The sequence below is a fragment of the Culex pipiens genome, chromosome 3, assembly GCF_016801865.2.
Source record: "Culex pipiens pallens isolate TS chromosome 3, TS_CPP_V2, whole genome shotgun sequence".
NCBI lineage: Eukaryota > Metazoa > Arthropoda > Insecta > Diptera > Culicidae > Culex > Culex pipiens.
The window spans coordinates 89,504,524-89,523,341 of record NC_068939.1 but is presented as its reverse complement, the minus strand read 5'-3'; the positions used below and the strand labels follow the sequence as shown (position 1 = coordinate 89,523,341).

The 18,818-nt window shown below is 32.3% G+C and overlaps 2 protein-coding genes across 4 annotated transcripts in view; both read left to right on the top strand.

The window, feature by feature from the left end:
* LOC120422283 (uncharacterized) overlaps window positions 1-1,554 on the top strand; it is a 211,033-nt gene extending 209,479 nt beyond the window's left edge. For all 3 annotated transcript variants that reach the window (XM_052710157.1, XM_052710158.1, XM_052710159.1), the window contains one exon: window positions 1,050-1,554. In XM_052710157.1, the coding sequence (XP_052566117.1) occupies window positions 1,050-1,098 (49 nt within the window). In that variant the 3' untranslated portion in view covers window positions 1,099-1,554. The remainder of the gene's footprint in view (window positions 1-1,049) is intronic.
* A 6,431-nt stretch (window positions 1,555-7,985) lies between these two features.
* LOC120423759 (uncharacterized) lies at window positions 7,986-18,605 on the top strand. The gene is made up of 2 exons (XM_039587674.2): window positions 7,986-8,134; window positions 18,206-18,605. Exons 1-2 carry the CDS (start codon window positions 7,986-7,988, stop codon window positions 18,510-18,512), a joined length of 456 nt encoding a protein of 151 aa, XP_039443608.1. The 3' UTR covers window positions 18,513-18,605.
* The last annotated feature ends 213 nt before the right edge of the window (window positions 18,606-18,818 follow it).

The window sequence follows — 18,818 nt, the reverse complement described above, 5'->3', positions numbered from 1 at the left end:
CGGCGTCGTGTTGCAGTGTAAAATGCTAAAATATAGAACCTAAGTAAAACTATTGTTTGTACATGAGTTTCTTTTCTGTGAAAAACGCGATTTAGATATTTGCGATCTCGATAGAAACGATTAGAATTTGTATAAGTGCGGTTAGTTAGCCATTAAGGAAGGTATGATAAATTCAACTCCATCAAATCTGAACATTATCAGCAAAACAGTTTCAATAAACTGATATCAATCGACAAACGATGAGCTTTAACTACGCCCGGTACTCACTTCTTATGAGTTTGATCGTTAAGTTGGGGACGAGTTTTGTAAATAAAGTAAAAAAACGTACTTTGCTAGAAAACGGGAAAAATTAATCGAATTCATAGTTTAATATTTACGTCAAACAAACTTTACGCGATTGATTAAGTAAGTATTTTCTCATAATTAAGTGAAGTAGCTTATACGTTCAGTAAGGCGTAAACAGTATGAGAAACGTTTTTTCCTGTAGAAAAAAAAATCTTAAAATATTTCACTAAAACAATTACAACCTACTTGCAATATTTTTATCTGTCATCATTAAAAATTCAATGCATTGAAGAAAAACATCCTAGTTGATTAATTAAACTTAGTTTTGTTCCATGAAAATTAAAAAAGAAAAACATTTTATATCTCTTTCAAAATCATTTTTGCTCAATTCTACACGATACAATTTTAACATTTGCAGCAAGGATCAGTCTCAATTCACTGAAATGTTTGCATTTTTTTCCACTTTGCATGCTGACAATATTTGATTTTTCGACAAATGCAACAATCCGCAACGCAACAACCTTTTAACCAAAACATTAGCCTGTGCCTTGCCATCCCTTAGTTTATTCTCATCACCGTTACTTGCCCTGCAGCATGCGAAAAAAACAAACACCGCAAACTCACGCAATTAACCTGACCTCTTCATCAACATCCAACAATCCCTTCTTCATTGCCCGCGAACAGCACCAAAATATACTCAGTTTAATTAATTAAACTTTTTTCCCCTCTGTACGTGTTTCAATTTTTTCTGATTTATTTCACAGCCAATACTCGCCACCGCTTGAAAATGGCCCCGAAAAGGAACGCTACTAAAAAACGATGGCTTTTCCTTAAGGTCGTTTGATAAATGAGAGAAAAAAAACTTGAACACTGATACGAAGTCATTTAAATTTAGAATTCATTAAAGTAACACCGTTTGAAAAATAAGAGCATAATTGATGATGATGACATGAGCACAATTAATCCGCTAAACTAAATATTATTTAATTTACCAAAACTTAATAAACAGTTGACCATAAAACGCCCCTCTTACCCTATTTAAATATATTTCCGGCGACACTTCTGATTGGCATTCGTTATGGAAAGGGACGGACACACACATTGCATTCAAATTGGCGGAACGATTTACAGAGCACTTCAATTAGCTATTCCAGCCTCCGGAGGGGTTGACATCCGGTGGCCAGAATCTAGAAAGGTGATTAGCATAAATGGGATTTGATCGGCAAATTGGGTCTGTTATTCAACATCCCGGGAAGCTTCACAGTAGGTCAGGGTGGCCACCAGATTTCGATTTTCAATTTCCCGGTTTTTTCCCGGTTTTCTCCCGGGACCAGAAGGAATTTTCCGGAATGTTTTTAAACCAAATTACAATGTTTTTTAGGCTAACGTTAATATCATCATACTTTTTGAACGCATACATTTGGTTCGAAGTTTGAATTCCTCAAGGAAGCTTTCAAATCTTGAGTAAAAAGTAAGTAAGTTGTAAACGAAGCCGTTTTTATCTGTTATCAATTAAACCTCTAATTTTCAAATTATTGGGTTTTTTCATCAAAAGTCGTTTTTATTTTTTTAAATAAGGTAAATTATCAAAAGAATTTATGAATTTTGTAAAATAGATTTACAAAAATACGTTGCTATCAACATTGATGTAAATGCTCGTTAATTTTCTTTGAAAAAAGGTTTTGTGAATTCAAAAAGAACAATTCTTCCAAGAACTATCAATTTCTGTGAAATTTTTTTGCTAAAATTATGTGAGTACTTTCTTTTTAACCAAAAAAGTCTTTTTGCATCATTAGTCTAAACAAAAATGTATACACTTTGGCAGCAGCGCAGGAAAAGTGCCATACAAATGTAAAAAAATCGATACCTTGAAACTTTCTTTTTAGAATAATTTTAATAAAAAATACTTTCTAAAAAACCCAAAACACATAATGGTAAAAACAATTAAAAAATTATCGTGCTGTGAGTTTTTCAAAAACACATAAGGCGGGTACACATTTTATTTAAAGTTTTTGTTGGCCCGAAAAATCAGGGGACAAAAAATTATTTTTTTTTCATAAAGCATCAAAATTTTAATGGAAATTTAAGTGCAATCAGCTGAAATCAATTTAAAATGCATTCCCTTGCGTCTAGAATAATTTTTAAGCATGTTTGGGTTGATTTAATAATCTTTTGAATTTTTGAAAATTTTCGATCTTTATTTTTTATTCGTTCTTTTTTTTGGTTTCGTCAAATCTTGCATTTTTTGAAGACTTATGATTGCAAAACAACTGAACTAGCGTAAAATGCATTTTTAACACTTTTTGCATTCAAATGTTGTGACTATGGCTTGATTTTTTGAATTTTTATATTTTTTAAGATTTAAACAAACTACACATACTTTTTTGAAGTTGTAGCTATTTTCAATTAAAAAATAATTCTATTTTATCTCTAAAAAAATCAAATGGTTGAGAAAATTCTTTACAGCATTCTTTTTTGAACATTTTTGATCCATTCTTTTGTTGCTGAGATACAGGCCAAGAAAAATATTTTTTGCAATTCCGTTGTGAAACTACTTACTTTTCCTGTCATTCTTGAACGACGAAATAGCCTACTTTTCTGTACCAAAAATAAACAGAATCGAATAGCAACACTTTTCAGCACTTGTTTCGAAAAGTAACACTTTTCAACATTTTTTGGATTTAAACAATTTATTGACAAAATACATGAAAATTTGACATAAAATTTCACTCAGTGTGTGTTTTTTTGGAATTGCAAAAAATGTTGTATGGAACTCATTGCAAAACTTGATTTTTTCAGCACTCTTCGTATTTATCCAACTCGGTGAACCTCGTTGGATAAATGTACGACTCGTGCTGAAAAAATCCTCTTTTTGCCACTTGTTGCATAAACTTCTATTAAAAGAGTGTATTTTGTGTGACAATTTGAAGGAAAAGTCTTGATCTTTAAATTTAGAGAGATATTTACTGTAATGTTGTTTTCGTACCATGATATCCATATTTTCCACTTACAAAAAAATCCTAATTTTAATTTTATGCAAAACTAATTTTTTAGCAAAGATGGGGTAAATATCGCCATTACGGGGTTTGTCTTCCGGACCCCCTGAGACCGCTCGTGGTACCCCCAGGGGTACATGTACCCCAGGTTGAGAACCGCTGGTAGAGCAAACATTTTGCTTTATTAAAAAAAACAAATTCGTCTGGTAAAATTATCATAGGATACAACAGAAAAAAAATCCATAGCCAAGAAGCATGAGTCTATCACATAAATTCAAACATAGATTTCGCGATTTCTTCATTTAGAATAACAGGAATAATATTCTTATTGAGAAAAGAACATATTGAATACATTAAAGAGTCTTTTATCAAATTTTAACGAAACTTAAAATATTTTCCCGGTTTGTCGGTCGAATTCCCGAGTTTTTCCCGGTTTTCTCCCGGTGGATAAAAATCCCGGTTTTTTTCCCGGTTTTCCCGGTTTTTTCCCGAGGTGGCCACCCTGCAGTTGGTAAAAAAAGATAGTAGATTGTTGAAAAATTAAGAATTTTAGTCTCTTTGATAAAATTTTACCTCAATTCATATGTATAGAGCGTCCGATTTCTCGGGGTTACAAAATTCCCGGGAAACGAGAAATTTTCAGCTCATTTCTCGGGAAAATTGAAATTTATTGAAAATTGTTTTGATCCTGGTTCTGATCAATATTTTGCGCCAAAATTGTATAGAATAGCAACAGAAATGGACAAAATAAGTGTGAGAATCAATTAATGCCTTGACAGCAAACAACTTCAAGAAAATATATAAATTTCCTAAATTCATTAGCAGTCTTTAAATTCAAACAGTCATCCATAAAGTACGTCACGCTCTAGGGTGGGGGGAGGGGGGTTTGTCACAAGCGTGACAAAGTGTGACAAGGGGGAGAAGGGGGGTTCTTGAGACTGTGACGTCACGCCAGACTATTTTTAGAACACTGAAAATTCAGTCTTATAATAACTTAAAAAAAGTAACTTTGCATATAATGGATTTAATATGCTTAAATCATCATACTTAAAAAAAAAATTAAAAATTCAAACACAGCCTGTAAAATTAAAAATAAACTACCACGATTGAACTCCGAATTTAAAAAAAAAAATCCTACATTTATAAATCATGCAACATTTGCAAAAATAAATTTTCAAAACAACCTATGAGCCATGGGTTTCCTATGCAAACCTTTAAAAATTTAATCTAGATTCTACAAAAATCAAGATGGAGGGGGGGGGGGCTGACAAAGCGTGACGTACTTTTCGAAGGGGGTTTGGAGCCAGCGTGACAAAGTGTGACAAGGAGGAGAGGAGGCCCCCGGTCGGAAATGGCGGGCACAATTATGGCGTTCGTCTGGGGGCTTGCGCCAGCAATCTGGCAGAATTTCCCCCAGATTTACCTCAGATTTCTGCCATGATTTCTGGCGAATATGACACAAACCGGTCGTGCACGGTTCAACCGATTGAACCGGTTGATTTTGTTGCCAGACAGCAGGCTGAAATTTTGCCCGATTTTCGCCAGATTCGTCTGGCGTTACGCAAAACTTGGCTAGCATAAGTATGCCAAGTGTGTCTGAACTGCACGACAAACGTCCGCCTGCGCCAGACACTCAAATTTACCAGATTATTTTCCGAGTGGGTTCTAGTGAGGAAACAAACGTGTCACTGAAAAAATCAAATTCAAATGATGTATTCCGGCATTGTCAAAAAATGGTATTCAACTCGTTGCAAAACTTGATTTTTTTATGCACTAGCCACGAAAAAGAATGGAAACATAAAAAATCTATATTTTCTTGCTACACAAATACTACCCAACAATCAAATTTTGTTTTTTTCATCCGGTAAATTCAAGAATAATAAAAATGAATTTAAAAAACACGGATATTTTCAAAAGTGGACCTTTTTTTCTAAATTCTTTTTATCAATACCTATAACTAACTTATCAAAAATGATGTGATCAAGTTGTTTGAATATTCACATGACATTTTTGTATGGTAAGCTGTCAAATTTGTATGGACAGCAAAGCTTAGTGATTCGTGAACATAATGCAGAATTGGTTAGCATTGCACAAATAACAAAATTTTATGGACATCAATGTTCTTAATTAAGTGAAATGTTTTAATGAGTCAATATGAAAGTTCATCTTTTCCGGTTCTAAGTAAATCCTTCTTCGTTGATCATATTAAATTTAAAAAAACAAAATATTGTTTAGATTTACACAACATTCGTGGGCATCACATTAACAGACATCGTAATCGTTAGAATCATGGTAGAAGTCGTAGTTCCGCGTAAGTAGCAGAGCAAAATTATATATATATTCACAGAAAAAACAACAACACACAAGCATAAACGGGACCATTTCTATGTCTTGTTGTAGATTCCCTCCAAGAGCCTAAGAGTTTATAAAAAATGACAAAACGAAGGAAAGAGTTGTTTAGAGCGAAGAAAACAGTTTGATATTTTCGTACAAGTCAGTCTTAATAAATATATCAAGTAGGTAAAACCGTTATATCAGAAGATCTATAACTCCATTCGATGTCAATGTTTCCTGAATTTTGAGGATTTTTCCCAAATTAGAAACGAAAAAGGTGTTAAATAAATCCAATTAGTCTCCTGCTGTAGGCGAGAGAAAGCATTTCTACATAAGTATATGGATGAAATAACTTCTGTGTAACGAAGATGAATGTTGCCGTGAATTAAACTTTTATAAACAACCCCAGACGGATGGTGACGATGAAGCGAATCTACTTTTCATCCCTCGCAAAACAAATGGGGCACCACTCTGCATAACGCCTTAAAACTATGAAAGAGTTTTCTGAATTTATATTGTGAGAAATACTAAACACCACACATAATAGGAGCATTATTCTAGCGAACGAACGGACAGCATCTGTCACGGTATCAGTTAGTCAGTCCCCCTTTTCCAACTCTCTCTCTCTTCTAACTTCTCTTCACATATCCTAACCAACTTGAAACAGATTCCAGAATCTTCCTAGTTACTACTATCATTGTCGTCTAATCGATACTCTTGAGCATTGTTAATGAGTGTTAAGAAAACATTTTTCTTCCTCTGTTTACTATCCCGTTTAAATCCGTGATTAAACTAAGAACCTAGAGAAGCTCATTCAAATTACGCAAACAAAAAAACAAAAGAAAAACATACATACATACATACACAAATATACCTAAACCACTTACCATCGAGGACCACGTTTGATACAACATCACATTTTTTCTATAGAGCCTTATTCGACGCGATAATAATTTTTACCATTCAACCATTTCATGGTAGCCAAACAAAACGATTCAGAACGGTACGTCACTTTAATTTCCTTACGAGAATTTTATAGAAAAATGTTCAAACTTTTGACAAACCGAGTTTGATTTAGTCTGTTACAAAAATGTTTGAAAAAAAAGAGAAAAAAAAACTCATTAGGTACAATTTTGTTAAATTAACCATAAAAAAACTGTTAGTTTCTTAAAACCATAGATTTAACTAAAAGTAGCTGTAAACAATATCACAAAGTTCGAACGAATTGTAGACATTTTACTGAACGTACATAATCTTGTATATCTTGAAGACTAAGTATCTTTTAATAATAAAAACAAACAAATCTTTTAAACAAACCCCACCCTCACTACGCCAGTAATAATATCACAACCCCCAAACGAAATCAGCATTATTAATCAACCCGTTCCTCCCAGAGATCTTGATAAGCGGGCTTTAATGGATAGAAAATCGTGCCATTTCCCAAATAAAATAATGACAATTATGGCTCCATTTGACTTATCACACATCGCCCGCTCCACGAACAGTCACGCCACATCGAAATCAGGCTCTTTTGATCACCGAAAATTTACCCGGCCCCATTTCAAAACGTGCTCACTAGAATGCAACAAAACGGGTCAATTTTGTGGACATTTCCGGGCATGATCCGCTAGGTGTACTAAGCCCAAATCTCAAATATAAGCTTGATTGGTTGCAAAAGGCCCAGGCGCATTGTTTTGGAAGTTTAAATGGTATTTAACCCGTAAAATCGGTGCGATTTGGTTTTTACCAGATACCCCTTATCAATTATTGCGAAAAGACTTGTTCTTAACTCTCTTCTGGCAGCACCTGCTGCTACTGCAGAAAAGATTGAAGGTAGGCGTCGCGACGCTCAAGCAACCAAGCAAGCTGATGGTTGCCAGAAGAGCTTGAAGAAAAAAAATGAAGTTTTTAGCGGCGGTGTTATAACATTTTAAATAGTGAACGATACTTTTCGCACTCTTCAGCAAAGTTGTTCGCTGGAACACGGACTATGAGCTAATGAGGTTTTTGAAAAATGCAAAAATCGTTAAGGGGGCTCAAAACTGGCAAAAACCAAAAACGGACCGATTTTACGGGTTATCCCATTTAAAATTCAAAGTCAAAGTGACAAGTCTTGTCGCAACCGACCGAGCTCATAATATGATTTGGAATTCGGGCTCAGTACACCTAGGGGATTATGCCTTGAAATGGCCGCAAAATTGACCCGTTTTGTTACAACCTAGCGCTCACACATGTGGAAAAGCTCACGGACAAGTTTTCCGCTCCCGAACTTTTCCGTTACCCGTTCTGTCAGTGCCAGTGCAGCAGCAGCACTTCTAACATCTAACAATCGTTCCAAGATTGACTGCTACTTTTGCTACGGACAAGTTGATGACAGCGAGTAGCTCTAAGCGGGAGCGGCTCCCACCGCCGGAAACTCCGGCTGAGGTCGGAGAACATACGCAGTCCAAACTTATCAAAGTGCTTGCCGTGGAAGGCTTGCGAAATGTGTTTGATCCGCGAAAGCATCTGATGGAGAGGTGAGTTTGCTAGATAAAGCTGGAATAGGATGGGGTAGAATAAGGTGCAAGTTAGATGAACAAACTTACAACGTTTGCATTTGAACAGTTTGTCTGCACAGCAAAAAAAAGGTAGTTCAGCTTCATACCCAGAAATTTTAGGATGTAAACATTTTTATTTCTTTTCGTTTTGTTTCGAATTTTGTTCAACATTACACGCACAAATATGTAACTGTACCAAAACGTCAAACTTCTTATCCTATCCTAACTATCTTTATGAGCTCTGATAGCCATACGGGCTAAGGCGCAGTCCTCTTCGTGTTAGCTCAGTTTAAACTCATTAGGTTTTTAATATTTATTGTGGGATGTTTAATGTTGAGTGACTATTCCCATACTTGGTCATGAGATTTTGTACTGTGTAGACATCAACATATATCCACCATCATTTAACTTACGATTCTATTTTCACTTATTAAAACAATAATAAGCAATACTCTACGAAATCGGCCGATTTGGACCATTTTTATTTTTTGTATTTGTTGATTTGGCTCAAGCTTTGTGGGTGCCTTCCCTATGATCAAAGAAGCTATTTGTGTCATGTTTTTACCCATACAAGACTCCATACAATTCTGGCAGAAGCCCATACAAAAATGGTACCTAAACATTCCCAAATCTGTAACTTTTGAATGAATTTTATGATTAATTTGGTGTCTGTGGCAAAATTAAAGGTAGGGAAGAGTGGGGAGACTTGATCCCCTTATTTTGTATCGCACATAACTCTGTTCTCTGTTTCTCACAAAACTATGAACTTTTTGCATGAATTGAAAGCTTAAACATTCAACTATGTTTGGCTGATAAGGGTATTACATCAGATAAACTCTTCGAATCATGCCAAGCGTTTTAAAAAAATATTTTAAATTGGCATTTTCAAAATGTTGGGGGTAGTTTGATTCCCCTTTCAACATTTTAAAGAAATATTAAGCAAAATGTTTCTTATTCATCCAAACTGTTAATTTATTATAAGTTACAGCAATTTCATTTCGCACATTAAACCTGTAGGGGAGAGTGGGGTAATTTGGAAAACCCTAAGGAAATTGCTCTGTCACGGGCTGTATGGATATTTTAAAGGAATGTGGATGACACCAGAGGATAATAGAGACCATATTTGATGGAAAAATATAATTTATTTCGATAAATTTTGATGAAAAACCCCTTTTTATCCCAAAAATTAAAAGGTGTCCAAATTACCCCCACATTTTTGTGTGGGAGTAATATGAACACCCCTATGGAGTAATTTGGACATGTCTTGTGGGGTAATTTGGACATGCCTTGTGGGGTAATATGGACATACTTTGTGGGGTAATATGAACACCTTTTGAGGGGTAATTTGGACACATGTTGAAGGATAAGTTTAACATTTGATTTTTTTGAGCATGTTTTTATCCTTCAACCAGGTTTTGTAATTGCTATATATTTTGAAGTGTTGTTTTGCTCACAATATTTCATCAAAGGTTTAAATAATGATTTTGTGATAGAACTATATTTCAATAGGAAGATAACAAGTAGTTTAGTGTAGTATACATAATTTGATCATTAATACTGAAATGAATTAAACATTGATTCTGGATTAGGCACAAGTATAGTTTTTAGTGATTAAGGTATCGTTTATGTTTATATAAATCAATCTTTATATAGAATTTATTAGCCTGAAAATATCATTTTTTTTAAATTTTACATAATGCAGCCCTTCAAATTTAAATATTATTGTAAACCAGCATAGAAATTAGAAATGTCAAAGAAATTAATTAAAAGCAATCAACATTAGAGTCTTGTTAGAGCGTCCAATTTCCCGGGGTTACAAAATTCCCGGGAAACGGGAAATTTTCAAAAAAATTCCCAGGAAATCCCGGGAATTCCCGGGAAATTTGAAATTTAGCTATAATTATTTTAATCTTGTATCTGATTAATCTTTTGCAACGAAATTGCATAGAACGGCAACTTCAATGGTCAAAATGAGTGTGAGGATCAATTAATGGCTTGACTGCTTGTAAAAAATCCAGCAACTTTGAGAAAATATATGAACTTTCTAATTTTTAAATCTTTCAAATCGTCCCAAATGAAAAAAAAAAATATTATTAGTATTTTTTGTTGAAAAGGATTTTTTAAATCAAAGTGTTCAAAGTGACAGTGAAAATCTATGCTCCACAACCATAAAATTGCATTTCAATTTGTCTCAGTGACCATAAAAATAAAATAAAAAAATAAAAAACAAAAAAAAACAACTTGTGAATATATATATAATCATTGAATTTACCTTAAAAATCTAATTTCTAGCGTTTTTTAACTTGAAACACAATTTTTAAACTTGAAAGTTTGATACGAAGTTGTTTTTTATGGTTTTTCATGGTTTTATGATATGATTTGAGTTATATGGTATTCAGCCTAATAAATCAAATAGATTAAAATAATTTTGAGAATTTAAAAGTGGTTGAAATTCAACGATATTTTTTTCCTATATAACCCTCTTACGCCCTTGGTAGCTCACGTGCTTCATAAATTTATAACTTCAATTTGTAATTTCTCGAATACTTAGAAATAAATTCTTCTCACACAAACCTTTTTTTAAAGATTTAATTATATCAGTTGAATTTCCATCCAACATGTTCAAGGTAAAAAAAGTCAAACAAATATTAATGTTGATCTTGGCCGGAAGATGTAAATATCTTATTTTTAAATGATTTTACAAAAAAACAAAAAAACATTAAAAAAGGTTGCCAAAAATAAAATAGTTTATAATCATTCCTTAACAGCGTAAGTTTTGTTGTCCAACATATAAGCAAACAATATTCCTAGTGGTGAATGCTTCAGAAATAAATATTAGGCTGGATTTTCATGGATCATGCAACGACATCGTAAGCACGAGCATCGAAATTTTTACGATGCTCTTGGATGGCGTTATGACTTAGCTATGACTCAAACCTAAATAACGGGCAGACCGCCATTTTTCCCGTTTGCGTTTCAAGAAGGAACGGTAGAAAATGGGAGAGAAACGCTTGGGGAAACGTCAACACAAAGCAACACGTGCACGGAAAAACCAAAGATAAAAATTTTAGACAAATGCAGGGGAACTTTTAATTTAGAACCATTCAAAATTTATTTCCGGATAGAACAAAATAATATTAATATTAATAATGTTTGGCAGCATTTAGTAGAGCACGACAAAATAGACCGAAATAAGACCGACGAGAACGGGAAGTATCTAATTATAGAACGAAAATTCAAAGTATGCTATTTGAAGGGACTGAAAAATAATTGATATATGGAGCGATAGCGAATTGAAATTCAGAAATTTAGAAATTCAGAAATTCAGAAATTCAGAAATTCAGAAATTCAGAAATTCAGAAATTCAGAAATTCAGAAATTCAGAAATTCAGAAATTCAGAAATTCAGAAATTCAGAAATTCTGAAATTCTGAAATTCTGAAATTCTGAAATTCAGAAATTCAGAAATTCAGAAATTCAGAAATTCAGAAATTCAGAAATTCAGAAATTTAGAAATTCAGAAATTCAGAAATTCAGAAATTCAGAAATTCAGAAATTCTGAAATTCTGAAATTCTGAAATTCTGAAATTCTGAAATTCTGAAATTCTGAAATTCTGAAATTCTGAAATTCTGAAATTCTGAAATTCTGAAATTCTGAAATTCTGAAATTCTGAAATTCTGAAATTCTGAAATTCAGAAATCCAGAAATTCAGAAATCCAGAAATCCAGAAATTTAGAAATTAAGAAATTCTGAATTTTTTTCTTAATTTCTTAATGTCTTAATTTCTTAATTTCTTAATTTCTTAATTTCTTAATTTCTTAATTTCTTAATTTCTTAGTTTCTTAATTTCTTAATTTCTTAATTTCTTAATTTCTTAATTTCTTAATTTCTTAATTTCTTAATTTCTTAATTTCTTAATTTCTTAATTTCTTAATTTCTTAATTTCTTAATTTCTTAATTTCTTAATTTCTTAATTTCTTAATTTCTTAATTTCTTAATTTCTTAATTTCTTAATTTCTAAATTTCTAAATTTCTAAATTTCTTAATTTCTTAATTTCTTAATTTCTTAATTTCTTAATTTCTTAATTTCTTAATTTCTTAATTTCTTAATTTCTTAATTTCTTAATTTCTTAATTTCTTAATTTCTTAATTTCTTAATTTCTTAATTTCTTAATTTCTTAATTTCTTGATTTCTTAATTTCTTAATTTCTTAATTTCTTAATTTCTTAATTTCTTAATTTCTTAATTTCTTAATTTCTTAATTTCTTAATTTCTTAATTTCTTAATTTCTTAATTTCTTAATTTCTTAATTTCTTAATTTCTTAATTTCTTAATTTCTTAATTTCTTAATTTCTTAATTTCTTAATTTCTTAATTTCTTAATTTCTTAATTTCTTAATTTCTTAATTTCTTAATTTCTTAATTTCTTAATTTCTTAATTTCTTAATTTCTTAATTTCTTAATTTCTTAATTTCTTAATTTCTTAATTTCTTAATTTCTTAATTTCTTAATTTCTTAATTTCTTAATTTCTTAATTTCTTAATTTCTTAATTTCTTAATTTCTTAATTTCTTAATTTCTTAATTTCTTAATTTCTTAATTTCTTAATTTCTTAATTTCTTAATTTCTTAATTTCTTAATTTCTTAATTTCTTAATTTCTTAATTTCTTAATTTCTTAATTTCTTAATTTCTTAATTTCTTAATTTCTTAATTTCTTAATTTCTTAATTTCTTAATTTCTTAATTTCTAAATTTCTTAATTTCTTAATTTCTTAATTTCTTAATTTCTTAATTTCTTAATTTCTTAATTTCTTAATTTATTAATTTCTTAATTTCTTAATTTCTTAATTTCTTAATTTCTTAATTTCTTAATTTCTTAATTTCTTAATTTCTTAATTTCTTAATTTATTAATTTCTTAATTTCTTAATTTCTTAATTTCTTAATTTCTTAATTTCTTAATTTCTTAATTTCTTAATTTCTTAATTTCTTAATTTCTTAATTTCTTAATTTCTTAATTTCTTAATTTCTTAATTTCTTAATTTCTTAATTTCTTAATTTCTTTATGTCTTTATTTCTTTATTTCTTTATTTCTTTATGTCTTTATTTCTTTATTTCTTTATTTCTTTATTTCTTTATTTCTTTATTTCTTCATTTCTTTATTTCTTAATTTCTTTATTTTTTTATTTCTTTATTTCTTTATTTCTTTTTTTCTTTATTTCTTTATTTCTTTATTTCTTTATTTCTTTATCTCTTTATCTCTTTATTTCTTTATTTCTTTATTTCTTTATTTCTTTATTTCTTTATTTCTTTATTTCTTCATTTCTTTATTTCTTTATTTCTTTATTTCTTTATTTCTTTATTTCTTTTTTTCTTTATTTCTTTATTTCTTTATTTCTTTATTTCTTTATTTCTTTATTTCTTTATTTCTTTATTTCTTTATTTCTTTATTTCTTTATTTCTTTATTTCTTTATTTCTTTATTTCTTTATTTCTTTATTTCTTTATTTCTTTATTTCTTTATTTCTTTATTTCTTTATTTCTTTATTTCTTTATTTCTTTATTTCTTTATTTCTTTATTTCTTTATTTCTTTATTTCTTTATTTCTTTATTTCTTTATTCGTGTTTTTCCTAATTTCTTATTTTCGTAGTTTCTTAATTTAATCTAAATTAGAGAATTTGTTTTCTTCTTCTTCTCTCTCTCTCTCATATGTCTTCCAAAAATGAGGAGGGTGGAGGGGGCTTCCACCCGAATGTACCTGCCCTGGCTTGGGGCCTGTCCAAAATATGTCAACTACCACTTCGGTTTTTAAGAATTTGACGGTTTTAGCTACAACTCCGGGTCTACGAAAATCACCCGACTCCAATAACCTCAATCACGACTACACATTCCTGCTTTCATAAATAACATCAATTCCATTCCATTACTTGCTTTTCTTCTTAATTTCTCCCACCCTTCTAACCTTCAGCCAGAACTATGATGCAATTATTAAATATTTATTCCATAAAAATAAATATGAAAAAAAACTATTTTTTCCATGTTTTCAACTTTCCGTGCATGGTAAACCGTACACACTTTGATCTAGCGTACTGTTTAAAAATGTTCTATGTTTATGGGAAACACTCGTATCATAGGTGGCAATCAACATTTTCCTTGAATTACATACACTTCATGCTGTGAAATAAAATCAAAATTCTTTCTTGTTATTTGAAAACGTAAAAACCCACTTTAAAATAATTTGAGGTAGCCTATCGTCTCTTTTCAAAACTTTGTCGACATCAACATCAGCCGATTCCATTGTTGCCATTTTGGCATTGGAAAAATCTCATGTGTTTGCCACAAAACGCTTGAAACGCTTGCCTGCTTGAAATATTCACGGAAATATTTCACAGCGTTATTTGGTTTGTGTCCATGGTGTCGCGGCAGCAATATGACTGACAGGACAGGCATCGAACTACGATGCACTGACATTTTAGCAAAGCATGGTAGTGACTATGCTTTCGATGTCGGTCATCTTACGATGCTCGTGCATCGAAAATCAAAAGTCGGAAAATCACATTTTCGGGGCTTTCCGGCAATTAGTATTTGTTTCTATTGTTCGTACTGCCATGAACAATCAATCTAAACTATTTTATCACTTAACTTGGTCGAAAAATATGAGTTTTCGACCAAACTTGACCACGAGCATCGAAAGCCGCTTTCGATGTCGGTCATCGAAAAATCCATGAAAATCCACCCTTACAGTCGACTCTCTGGCTGTCGATCTTCTCGATGTCAATAATGCTCCATGTACCGATGAATTCTTCAGTCCCTTCAAACTGCATACTTCGATTGTCTTTATTCCTCGATATTTTCTCTTGCTTGAAAGATCTCTTCCTCGACGGTCCCTTGGATTCTATTTGGTTTAAATATCTATTCCGGTTGTCAATAATTTTACTTTCTCATGGCTTGCATAGACATTTTTCTTTGAGAAACGAAGCTTTGAAGGGTGTTTGACATTTATTTGTTTTTGTTTGCTGGACGTTGCCATGATTCTCTCCTATAGCTGGTCAGCAAGAAAAAACCAATTTCAATCGAGTCTTCATTTTGCATCGTTCTGTAAACTGATGCTTCTCTTCCTCGACGGTCCCTTGGATATTGACAACCAGAGAGTCGACTGTATCTGAACTAAACCTTTACATGAAATTTACAGACAAGCTGATTAGTTCAATATGAACAGTAGATAAAAATAAATAAAATCAAATCAGGTTCTCCAATTATATTTTTTTGTATAATTTCAAAACATGGGTGCCAAAAAGGTAGGAAAATGTATACTTCTGCAGGTATTTCGGGAATTCCCGGGAAATTAACAAATTTCCCGGGACACGGGAAATATTTTTTTCCGGGAATTCCCGGGATTTTTTTTCCCGGGACGGGAAATTGGACGCTCTAAGTCTTGTTGAACGCCAAATGTACAGTAATCAGATTTTCATCGATTCGAATATTGGAATAAATTTATCTTAATTAAAAAATAGGGGTTTATGAAAGTTCTCATTGCTCACATTCCTTTTTGATTGATTTGACATATTAAATCCCTCTAAATTTATCTAAATCGCTTTAAAACTCATCCAACCATGAAAGTTACTTTTTTGTTGCCTGACAGGTAGACTTTCAGGTATGTCCAAATTACCCCACAAGCCATGTCCAAATTACCCCCATAGCATGTTCTATCAAAAATTGCAATTTTTGATGATAAAAATGGATACGTACATATCTCAGGCATCGTCCAAGCAACCCCCTTAAACAAAAATTGCCCACTTTTTTGCCGTATAAACCCTGCAAAACCTTATTTCCCAACCCTCAAAAATTAGAATTATAAGGTAGTGCCAACCGGCCTTTGGAAACTTTTACATATTACACCACAACTACTTAACCTATTCCAACTTTTTTGGTTTGTCCATACTCCTAGGCCATTACTAGTACAGTCATCCCACATATTCGGAACGGTTTCCAGATCGGCCAATGTTCAAAAAATCATAGCACATCGATAATTGAACTTAATGATTCGCTTTTACCGTCATTTGAAAGCTTTTCTTGCGATCTTTCGAATGCTGTATCGAACATCTGCAAATTTTAACTTTTATATGAAGTTTTTGAAGAATTACTTTGACCCTTGAAATCCGCAAATTCGGAACACTTTTTTCTTACGAATGTAAACAAACTTTGGATCTCTCCAGGAGTACATATTTATTATCAAATAATGACTTCACACACTGAAACCAATAAAACTCAAGCTTAGTGATGTTTCATACATGGTTTGATAACTTTTTTAGTGAAAATATCAGTTAAATTCAGGTGTTCCACAATTGTGGGAGGCACAATAACATCCCACAATTATGAAACAGGCAATTTAGAGGAAGTGTTTTGCTGCTCTCAATTAAATAGTCTCGAAATGCAGTTTTTTGTTCAAAAAGAACTACTTTTACTGGTGAAATAGCAAGAGAATGTCCAAATGAAGATCCTAAAAATAGAAGGGTCGCCAGAAAAGATGCATTTGGCATGCTATTGACAAATTATCACAAAAGTGTTCCGAATTTGTGGGTGTTCCGAATATGTGGGATGACTGTACTAGCCTTATCACTTAAATTGCCGGTTTCACTTTATATCCGAAGAAAACGTGATTTTTAAAGGGGTGTCCAAATTACCCCAAACTCCCCTACGTTTATGTTCAAAATATGACAAGTTTAGCATGCAAAATATTTAAAAACTTAATTTTTTTTATTTTAGATCAAAATTGAGCATGTTTACAAAAGCTGGTAATTTTTGTTTACAAAACTTTTGAAAAATGGTTCAAACTACAGTTATATGCAACTAAACGAAACAATGTACGAAAACCCAGCCCAATTATTTAATCTTGAGGCTGATTCCAGTGACTGTAAAAATGCAGGGATCAAGTCTCCCTAAACGCACTTTTTTAAACAATTGATTGTAAAAATAGTATGACGATAAATTTAACGTGAAATGCGTAAGGGTTTTCGCGTTGATATGTTTTTCAAACAATTCATGCATAAAAAATATTTTTTTGAATAATTTTTGAGTGTTTTCTATACTTATTAAAACAAAGAAAAAAGATCTCTTGGAAGTTTCTTGCATCACTTTTTAGAAATATGTTAGTAACTCAATCTGAACATTTTTTAATTTTTTTTCTTTGTTTTCTACAATGAGTTTTAGTAAATTTCGCAAAACTTTCTAGAACAAAGCTAATTGTTTTACCCACATGCTGACGAGATACATGCTTGGGATCAAGTGTCCCCGGGGATCAAGTCTCCCCACTCTCCCCTATTGTTGAGGAATATTCAGAAACAATAGGTACACGAAAAAAATTTACCGATTACTTAATTAACTTTTTTTTACAAAAAATCAATTTCCCAACACATTGTTTCGAGGGCCAAACATTTAATATTACGCCCTTTTGAAATGTTAGTGTTGATACAAAAAAATATTGTTTTCGAAATTAACGGAATATACTACGAATAATTCATGTTTTAACATTGAAAATCGGACCATTTGTTGCTGAGATATCGACATTAGAAAATGGAAGGTTGATTGGGTTAGACTTAAAAAACTTCAATTTTCCTGTTTCTATTTTCCCAATCTTCAATGATTCTTAGACAAAATTATAGGGAATTTTCTAAGGCTGGTACAAATTTTATTTAAAGTTTTTGTCAAGTTTTGGGGTAATTTCAAAAATAGCTAGAAAACTGGTAAATTTGGATCAGAAACATTTATTAGAGGTCAGATATAAGTTAAACATGTAGGTTAGAGTCGCCCAGGACAGCTCAAGTATACAGTCGACTCTCTGGCTGTCGATCTTCTTCATGTCAATATTGCCCCAACTGTCAATAAATTTGTCAGTCCCTTCATGTAGCATAGCATTTATCGTTCTATAATTTAATATCTCCCGCTTTCGACGTTCCTTTCAATATCGACAACGAGAGAGTTCACTGTGTTTCGAGTGGTGTCTTTTGGCAGCAAATATCAATTTCATCCGCGTTCTTTTCCGTTGTGCTTTCAGTTGTACAAATTTCCCAACTTGTTTGGAATGGCACACTTCATTCGGAAGCGGAATCCTTTTTTTCCCCGCTCAATTTCACACTCATATCTGTACGCTTTTCAGAGTCCTGTGGGTGTTCCTGATCGGGTTCGCCGTGTACGGGGCGTTCTTCGTGGGTCGCTCCCAGTGGGTCCGGTTCCAGGCGAGCCCGACCGTCATTCAGCTGGACAAAAACTACCGCGAGTGGGTTGGCACGATGCCAGCGGCAACAGTTTGCTTCCACAACCGGTTCGATCTGGGCAGGGCCCGCGACTACATCGTGAGGTGAGTCATTAATTCAGACTATGGGGATGACAGCGGTTTCATCGATATTCTTTGATGTTTGATTTTCATTTGAATTTAAATAGCGTAAGTATTACAAAATGTAAATCGTTGACATTCAGGACGAGCTCACTTCCATGTATTTCGTTCAGCACACAACTTTTTTGTTTAATACGCATGAAGTAATCCTCACTTCAAAACCATATTGAAATTATCCGTTCCCACGAACACCGCCAGCAATTATGCATATTCTATGAGAACAGTGCAGTGTAAAGTTTATCGTGCTTCCCAGCAAAGGGGAAAATCTGTCAAC